At 40.7% G+C, this 10,233-nt stretch overlaps 1 protein-coding gene across 1 annotated transcript in view; it reads left to right on the top strand.

Annotated features, from left to right (window-relative positions):
- LOC138013738 (uncharacterized) overlaps positions 1 to 2,910 on the top strand; it is a 38,224-nt gene extending 35,314 nt beyond the window's left edge. Inside the window, exon 8 of the mRNA XM_068860813.1 lies at positions 1,456 to 2,910. Coding sequence (XP_068716914.1) covers positions 1,456 to 1,784 — 329 coding nt within the window. The 3' untranslated portion in view covers positions 1,785 to 2,910. The remainder of the gene's footprint in view (positions 1 to 1,455) is intronic.
- Positions 2,911 to 10,233: the final 7,323 nt, after the last annotated feature.

The raw sequence follows: 10,233 nt of genomic DNA, 5'->3' as shown, positions 1-10,233 counted from the left end.
TATCAGCAACTCCTGCCAACAAAGCTGTACGCCTCGAGGAAGACCAAGACGCACACGGACGGTGATGAAAAATGCAGGCTATGTAGAAAGGCACAAGAAGGTGGCGCACACGGGGTGTCAGGTTGTAACGCACTGTACCTGGCTAGGTACAACGCAGCACTCAAAATTGTATTCTTTGAAATGCTTAGGGGCTATCAGCCGATAGACTCTACCCCACCCTGGTATTTACCAGTCCAGCCCAAACCTGTGTACCAACACGACAAGGTGACAGCGTACTGGGATGTGCCTGTTTTCGCGGAGCAATTGCAAGTAAGAGCCAACAGAGTTGACGCAAGGCTTTTAGACAAGGAAAACAAGGAGATGATGCTGACAGAGATGAGCTGTCCCTGAATGGACAACAGAAAGCAGAAAGAAGAGGAAAGGACTTTCAAGTACGCGCCCTTGCGACTAGAGCTCAAGAGACAGCACCCAGGGTTCAAGATTCGACAGTTCAACATCGTCATTGACGCTCTTGGTGGCAACTAAAAAAGTCTGAAGGAAGAAGTCAAGGCATTAGTAGGCTCACATAGGTACCGAGAGGCACTAAGAGAATGCAGAAAGCCGTCCTGAGAAACACCCTTCACATCGCTAAAACATTCAAAGTGATGTGCTAGCCACTTGGACACCCATGGGACGCTAATGAGACAATACACAATTAGCACGTAGCAGATAGTTCGGATAGATGTTTATTTTATTTATTTTACGTAATTTTATTCCTATCAAATGTAATTTGTAAATTTTGAGTTAATACTGGCTACGTTTAGGACCTGGCATTCAGGAGTTTTGAACTGCCATAATAATAATAATATTAATAACGATAACGATAATGATAATGATAATGACAATAATAATAGTAATAATAATAATAATAATAATAATAATAATAATAATAATAATAATAATAATAATAATAATAATAAAGAAGGATTAAATAATATATTTTATCATATGGCCCGTACGGCCCCGTGCGCGCTTTCATTGAAAAACTATTGGAAAAATTACTGTATGATGTCCGGCGGTATTAGCGCGAGCAGGGCCTGAAAAAGCCCTACGGCCCTACTAGGAAACCCGTCTTGATCCGTGCTATGCAATTTTAAAGGTTTTCGTCGCATTTAAACATCCAAGTAATTTAAAGCCAGAAAAGCAAATGCAGACAACTTATTAGATAAATTTTCTGTGCATATTTTTTATTTTTTATTTTGTCCTAACTTTATCTTCTGAGTGCTCTTAAATAGTGTAAAGAGCCCATATGCTAAAATGCTTATTGACTGAGTTTAGGTCGGGCCGGACAGGAAATTATTTGGCCCTCAGTCATGGCGCACGGACCTCGGGCCAAATATTTTCCCGTCCGGCCCTCCCACTCAGTCAATAAATACATATGAATACAAATAATTATATTGTATTTGTCTTTTATAGGTTCTTATGCTTCATCCAATAAATCGTTTATCTACTCACTGTATAACATCAATGGCTACGCTCCTGTTAAGCTGCATGTCAAATCGGGAAAGCAGAGTTTAGCTATATTCAGATGTTCCCTTTTCGGACCAACCTTTGGTAGCGGATACGACATCCACATATACGACAACGCTGCCAGCAACCGAAATTCGCACGCAAAATGTGGCAACTCTTACCCCCTTCCCCCAGGGTATTCTTCATTTGGTTCTTCTTGTAGATTTTATGCAGGAGGAGGAAGCAGCTATTTCACTCCCACTGATGTTGAGGTATTCTACGAAACAACCACTTAGAACAAAACGGAAAGATTGCCTTCACTATTCTACTTTTTTTGTGTAATCAGATCACCAGAATTTAGCGTGTTATGGTTTAACGAAAACTTTGGCAATCACTCGTCCGTAAGTGTTTTTATCTTACAGTGATTACCGACTTACATAACAAGTCTTATCGATTTTGTTTCTATTAACGATAACGACAACAAATAATAAGAACAAATTTTGCATGCAAAAGGTATACAAGTAAAAAAAAAAACAACCTAAGGTGCATTCGATTGACCGTATTCCGGAATAGGAATACACAGAATGGAAGTTAGAAATCCTTCGTTTTTACGGATTTCGCATTAAAATGGTCAAACACCTGGTAAAATGTTACTTTAAACATATTTTTGTTATCCTTGTGGCTTTAAAACGCCAGACATACCGTTTTAAATTATCACTACAAAAAACCTTATTCCTGAATAGCCTGGGTCAATCGAACGCACGACTAAGATACTCAGTAAATAGAAAAATCGCTTGCCAAGAGAGATCCTGTTTTGCGCTTACTTAGACTGGATATCGAACTCTGGCCATGTATGAGCGCTGCCGTAAAAGTGAGACCAACATTTCTGAAGTGCATTTAACTGAGTCTTTTCTCAGAATTTCATTCGTTCGTCGGGTGAAGATTCATCTTTTCACCCAAAGAAAACATATTCCTCCAATAGTTTTTGAACGGTTTATCATGCGTTCGATAAAGTTTAATTCTTTTCAATGCAAAAATTGTCTTCAAAAACAAATGTAAAGCAGATTTGTCAGGTCATCAATGAAAAAGACCCAAAGATTTTACTCCCTTGGCTAAGCAATAAAGGTGAAAAAAATATCAATTTTATGAAGATATTTACCTTAAACATTTTTGGAATATGTGCATTTCGCTGAGCAGGAGTAAGGAAACACAAAGAGCTCTAAAAATTAGTCACCGAACTACTATTGAAATCATACTTTTGTTGAAAAAATACTTCGCTCAAGTTTCTGAGCATGATTGAGTGTTCTTTGTTTGTTTGTTTGTTTGTTTGATACGGGTTTGTTTTGTTTTAAAAGAAATAGTTTGTTTTGGCGCCTTTTCAACTCGATTTGGCCAACACAAGCTTTTTATTCTAAGGGAACGTGGTCGCGTTTACAAATTTCAAATTTTTATTTTATTATTTTTTTTTTTCGAATTGTGATGGAATTGAAACACTACAGAAGACCGAAGCAAGGTCCGAAACAAAACAAAACTTGATTTCTAATATGCTGTACTAGTCCGGGGCCATATGTCGAAAAAATGACTCCCGTGAGAATTTCATGATCATTTTGGTTTCTTTGCTGAAATCTATAGTTTGGAGCATACTGAATCTAAAAAACTTTGTCACCAATTTTTTCAACATTTGTGACGTCATTTATGCAAATGAGTTATGACGTCATGAATTAGCCATTTTATTCGCTTTTATGTCTATTTAAGAAGCTTAAAAGAATAATACGGCTGAATAAAACTAATTTTTTAATTGTATTTCCACATCTCGAACTTAGATAACGGGACCAGAATGGTTACTGCAGTTTTGGACACCTTGTTTCGATTAATGCTAATTAGTTATGGCGTGAAAAACTGACAAGACATGTTAAAAACAACCAATAAAGTCGACGGTTATGAACCGAATAAGATCGTCAAATTTTGAGGGTCTTACAGCTTTGTGCTCTTAGTTCTGATGAGCCCTATTTCTAATTGTAAACTTAGTATGAGTGGGATTAGTTTAATGTTTTTAATAGAGTCCAAAAGTTCGCTGTTTTCCGAACTACGATACTTTGGCTAAATATATGCATCCAAATATTTTGCACAATACATCGATCGAAAAACTTGTTTTAATCTTTTGTGGCGTTCGTATGGGCCTCCTATATGTGTTTTGTTGAACAACTTGGTTTGTCGTCTGAATACGCTATGCCTTATGAAACAGCGGTTTATACTACTTGGGAAGTACCTGATGTACCATACATGGAAATTCGCCCATTTTGATGTCATTATAATATTCCATCTTTGGCTGATCCGAGACGTCCTTCTCAATATCAGGAAAGGTTGGTCTTCTTTATGTTAAATGTGTTTATAGATTCTAAGATGTAGAATAAATCATAAAGGATATTTAATTGTACATTAAAACTGTTTAGACATTTGTTTCTTTGCCCTGAATCGGGTCCGCCATTTTGTTTTCCTATCCAACTTCGGAGGTTGTTTGCTACAGTGGTATATACAGGGCTCGATTTTGGATTCTATTGAACGCTTAATTCTAGTGAATAGCATGGAAATATAAAAGAAACTTCACAAAGACTTAGAAATGGGCTACGACTAGTATTTTAATATTCAAGACTAGTTTTGGCCACAATGCATCTTGTCAAAATTATGTTAAATTTGCTTATTTCGGTTACATTATAATTCCATTGCTGGCTGAACCGATATGCCCTTCTCAATATCAAGAGAAGCTGGTCTAACTTCTGTTAAATATAAACTTTATAGATGTCAAAATGCAGAATAAATCATAAAGGATATGTAATTGTACATTAAAACTTTTCAAACTCTTTTTAATTCAAAACGTTTAACGATTTATTAACACTGTCTGGTTAAAAGTTGCGTTATACATATCATTAGTTGTACACTGTGTTATAACTGTAAATCTTGACAGTAATAATTTGCAATAAATAGTGGAAACACAGTCACGTCAAAACTGTACTTTATATAAGTCGCAAAATGAATTTAACGCAAAAACAACTTAAGTTACATGTTTACTTCTCCTAGCAATGGATATTCCAAAGAAAACAGGGTGAACTGAAGAAGAGGTTGACTTCAAAAAGTGCATAATATGTCAGAGAGAAAGAAGTGGGCCTCTAGTGCAAAACGCAAGCATTGATGCGTATAAAAACATTTTGTTTTACGTAGTCTCTCGAGCAAAGTATGGTGAAAGTGAGTTCGTAGGTGCAAGTAAACGCTTAGAAGGTCTGTCAGAGGATAACCTGAGACAGTGTAGCGCTACTTTTCACGCCAGTTGTAGGAAAACAAGGGTTAGTTCTAAAAAACTCAGAAGAGCTCAAAACAGGTTTGAGAAAGCAGTTGCTTCCAAAGATGTGGCAGTCCTTTGTAGGACTCCGGGAAGGCCTTCAATTGAATCCAGATCAACCCCCTCGCCAAAACCAAGCGAAACGCCTGAAGTACCAAAACGTATATCACGCACATCAACTGCAGCGTACAACAAGGAGCTATGCTTTTTTTGTCAAACTCACGACGAAAAACAACCTGTCCACGCCATACAAACTGAAAACAGGGGAACGCAGCTTTGTCACGTTGTTAAAAAGTGTGAAAACGACTTGTCCAATTGTTCAGTACCACCGTATATGCTGGACAAAACACATCGTGCGCGGTGGAGAAAACACTCCACAACGTGAAACAACTGTCAAACAAGAAACGGGAGATTGCGGCAAACATCGAATTCCTTAATTTGATCAGAACCTTGCTCGAAAAGGAAAGAATACTGTCTCTCGATGACACTCAGAAGGCATATATGGACATCTTACATTACCACAGATGTGACTCGTCGCCTTCTCGAAAGCATTTAAGGGAGTTGATTGTCGCTAACATTGACGGCATTGAATTTGTACGCGCTTTTCGACGCAATGAGGCAGATCGATTCATTCTGTTTGACGGCTGCAAAAATTGCCGCTATAGATTTCGCGGTTAACAATTCATCTGATAGTGATTTAAAGGCTATTTTCCGCTGTTCTAAGATTCTACGCAAAGAAATCTTACAAACAGGCAGTTGGCAATTCGATGGAACATTGAACGCCGACACCAGCGAGATGATCCCGACCAAGCTCTTGACTCTGCTTCAGTGGACTCTCTTGGGGGTAGCCACCGTACTTCAAACCGAGAAGCGCACGGATGAAGTAAACACAAAAGCCGTCCTTCTTGCCCAGCAAATTATGTATGAGGTTAAAACAGACCGACAGGTGAAGCATGAACCCAAATCTGACACAGAGGACAAGCCATTCCGCCATCAGCGTGAATATCCATTACAAGTTGGAGTCGGTATATTGGCGCACCAACAGATACGAAGCAGATCTATAACTGACGTACGTCACGAGCTTGGCATGTCCGTTGACTATACCCGAATATTACGCATCGAAACACAGCTCGCTCAAGCATTTTTAAGTCATTCAAATGGTCATGGTACCTATATATCCCCAGCATTAGCCAAAGGCCAATTTATCTACTTTGCTGTTGACAATTCCGATTTTTCAGAGGCGCTCCTGACGGAAAAAACACTCGACTCTGCATGCGACAGCAATGGTTGTCTTTCAGAGGAAAACAGACTACTCGCCTCAACTTTCATTAGATCATACTAAGCATCCAACATGTAAATCTCTGCCATCGAGCTCTATACCAAATGCAGAACTTCTACCATGTCATGTTCCAAGAAACGCACAGCCAAAATGTCCTCAGTATGGCAGGCTGGACACGACCCCATCGTCAGACGTCACCGATGCAGCGGGGCGAGATGATTTGGCATGGTCGGTAGGGCAATCAATGGCAAGATTACAATGCGACAATCCGAAGATCTTTAAGTGGGCAGCGTACAATTCTACAGTAAGTCCAGCGAAACTACCACTCACCATTGTTGCCATGATGCCTTTATTAGCAGCGCCTGCCCATGAGTGGAGTACCATGTTAACTGTGTTGAAGCAAGCACAGAATATCACCACCGTGGTTCTAGGGGAGGGCCACAAGACTGTGATAACTTTTGATCTTCAACTTTATGAAAAGGCCGTGAAGCTACAGATGCATACCGCGCCTGCATTAGATCACCTTGTTTTCCGGCTTGGCGAGATGCATACTGTTATGGCAGCATTGCGTGCTCTTGGGTCATCCATTGAAGACAGTGGCTTTGATGACGCGTGGGTAGAAGCTGGGATATATGGATCCACTACGAAGCAACAAATTCTTCAAGGGAATCATATGAAACGTGTCTTGACAGCACACAGTATGACATACTCTGCTCTCTGTGACTTGCACGTTGAGGCATTTTTGAAGACGGAGAAAGAAGAGAGTGGCGCTAACTTTCCGAGTATGAGTCATGCTTCTTACACAATGAATGCATCCAGCCAGGAGGGAAAATACGGCGAGTTCGGTAAACAACATCAAGAGATCCTTAAAGCAATTGAGTCAGAGAAGTTTAAGGAGAAGATACATGGCTTTGACCGGAAGATGGAGCCGTAACGTCCCATGTTCAAGTTTTCATGGGAATATATGGAGTTTGTAGCCTTTATACTGATGTTCCTTCGTGCAACTAGAGAAGGAAACTGTAAACTTCATCTTGAATCGCTAAAGGCCTTGTGCAAGTATTTCTTCGCGCATGATCGACTTAACTATGCACGAATGGTACCTCTATACTTGGCACAAATAGAACTCCTCGAATCGACTGATCCCGACATACATGAAGAATTCATGAGTGGAATTTTCTGCGTCAACAAGAATGACATACCTTTTTGCGCCATAGGTCCAGACCATGCAATTGAGCATGTAAACAAGACCATGAAGATCCGAAGTGGCCTCGAGGGTTTGACCCAGCAACCAGCCGCTATGGCAAGATGGTTTCTTATTGCTCCAGAATTGAGTCACCTTGCTACTCAAGCAGAGGCCATAGTTGGATTACAAACTCACAGCTTAACGCATCACCACGATTTGTCAGAGGCTGTTATTACCCGTTACGAGGAGAATGTGAAGGAGCTGAAAGAGGTATTTAAAAAAAATGATCCATTTGTTAACGACGAAAATGAACTGATCAATATGATCACAAAGGCTGTTATGCCGGTAACAGTAAAAGAAGCAGTTCTCGAGCGTGATCAGATTGGTCAGAACCTTTTCAATACCTTTGTAAAAGAAAGGATCGTTGAGCGTAAACTAAGTGTTTGGCGTCCAATGAAGAAAGCGAACCTTCACACTTGGAAGACCACAAGAGAGAAAAAGAAGAGTAAAACAGCATCTGGTGTCGTTGCTCTAAAGCACGACAGGGCTTTGTTTGCGCGTTTTCTCGTCGTAGTTCTTTCCAGACCTGAAATCGATCTCAAGGATAGCATCAGTGAAGTCGAGTTGGCGGCATTTCCCAGAGCGTTGTGCAATTCTGAAGGTGACCTTCGCCATTGCGTTGGCAAGAGTAAGCTCATGAGCATCCTGGAGAGTTCGCTCCCCGACCAACGCCCTGACCAGGAAGAAGATCGGCGCCAGCATGCAGGAAAGAGCGTTGTTATCATTGATGGTATGGCTGTCGTTCAGTCGATGGGAAAGCCAACATGGGTACGCAATGGCCGTGATCTCGCCAGTCATTTTCTTGAGATCATCGACAATAGGTCCAAGGAATGTGACGAGGTCCACGTCGTTTTGGATCGTTATGACATTCCAAATTCTCTCAAGCAGGGAATTCGCCAGTTTCGCCAAGGTTGCAACAGGCCCATGGTGTACCAAATCTCCGATGGTGCAGTCATCGAAAAGATCACTCTCAAGCAGCTGCTAAGCAGTAATGTCAACAAGGAATCGTTGGCCATGTACTTTGCATCTTATATCCTCGATTGTACGAGGGACTCGCAGAAGAACTATGTGGTAACTTTAAAGAGTCAATGCAGGTCCAACAATTTATCTGTTCATCACTTGAACACCACCCAAGAAGAAGCGGACACACGCATGCTTCTACATGCCATCGATGCTTCGGAGAGAGGAGCAGCATCCCTCTGTATTCAGATCCCCGATACGAATGTATTGATACTGGCCTTATGGAAGTATACAAGTCTATGCAAAGAAACGTCCGTAGTAGCTGGCACAGGAGCCAAGCGTCGATCAATTCCACTGGGTCCTCTGTACAACGCTGCAGGGGGTCGCGTTGCAGCGGCGTTACCAGGACTTCACGCATTCAGTGGTTGTGATCAAACGGGAACAATATGTGGCAAGTCTAAAGTCTCCTGCTGGAATGCCTTAAAGAAAGCCGATGAACAAGTTTTGGAAGCATTTGGAAGGCTTGGAAGCTCTGCGCACGTTGAAGACGGCGTGTCTAGGATGCTTGAGCTGTATATGTGCCGGCTGTACCTGCCGTCAGTCCAGATTGCAACCGTAAAGGAACTGCGCTGGTTTTTGTTCAGCAAGAAGCAATATGCAGACGAGAAGTTGCCACCGACGAAGGCTGCTCTTCAGCAGATGATTAAAAGAGCTAACTATGTTGCGTTAGTGTGGAAGGAATGTGGTTCGCGCCGGTTCTCCATACCCGAATCTTCCTGCGCCAACATCTCATGGATGGAGTCAAGATGGTGAGCGACTGCAGGCTATCCCAACCACCCTTCCCCCTGCACCCAAGGCTGTCCTGGTATTGGTAAAGTGCTGATGTAGAGGAAGTTGCACCACTTTAAGCTGTTCATGCAGAAAACACAGCTTGAAATGTACGGACATATGAGGTTCCTGTGAGTCAAATTGTGAAAACAGAGATGCTGAAGAAGTCACTGTTCAAACCGTGGATAGTGACGATGAGGATCTTGTTTTATAGACTGTGCCCAAGAAGAGAGGAATATTCTGACTATGCCATTGTGTGATGAGGTAAACACTGGCTAATGGTACTTGCGCATACTTTAGCATTGACAGTTGATATTTTAGTTGGTAGTGTACAATTTAGTCAAGTGATATGATACCTCTAAATCTTCAATAGTCGATGAATGTATGACGTCACAGTTTACTTGGATAATTTAAATCTACACATTTGACAAGTTTGATTTATACTAAATTCAAAAGAAAATAAAATTAATGTGATATTCTAGTACTGGATGGACAAAATAACCACACTGACATTCCCTGTTCTAAGGGAACAGAATTAATTGGTTCTTTTTAACGTGTCACGTCAGTTTATGACGTCATAACTAATTGAAATTAATCGACATAAGGTGCCCAAAACTGAAATAACCATTCTGGTCCCTTTATCTAAGGTAGAGATGAGAAAATACAATCATAAATTTTTACTTAGCCGTATTACTTATTTAAGCTTCTTTTATAGCCATAACATGGATTCTTTATGACGTCATAATTCATTTGCATAAAAAATGACGTCACCAACGTTGAAAAAATTAGTGACAAAGTTGTTTCGATTCAGCGCGCTCCAAAGTATAGATTTCAGCAAAGAAACTAAAATGATCATGACATTCCTACGGGAGTGACATATGGCCCCGGACTGTACAGCTAATTAAACGATTTCAAAATTAATTGCCGGTTTTCATTACTTGTATTCGGAGTAGTCATGCTTAGTAGTAGGCACTAAATGTACTTGGAAAACAAATAAAACGTGTTAGGACAACTGTTGATATAGAGGATATTACATGGCCGCGCGGGGATACGAATTTTATCTTCAAGTGCTGAAAGTATCTCTCGCGAGTGAGCGAA

This window comes from Montipora capricornis, chromosome 8, assembly GCF_036669925.1.
Source record: "Montipora capricornis isolate CH-2021 chromosome 8, ASM3666992v2, whole genome shotgun sequence".
Lineage (NCBI taxonomy): Eukaryota > Metazoa > Cnidaria > Anthozoa > Scleractinia > Acroporidae > Montipora > Montipora capricornis.
Note: the sequence above shows the minus strand (reverse complement) of the source record. Positions and strands in the feature narration are given on the sequence as shown.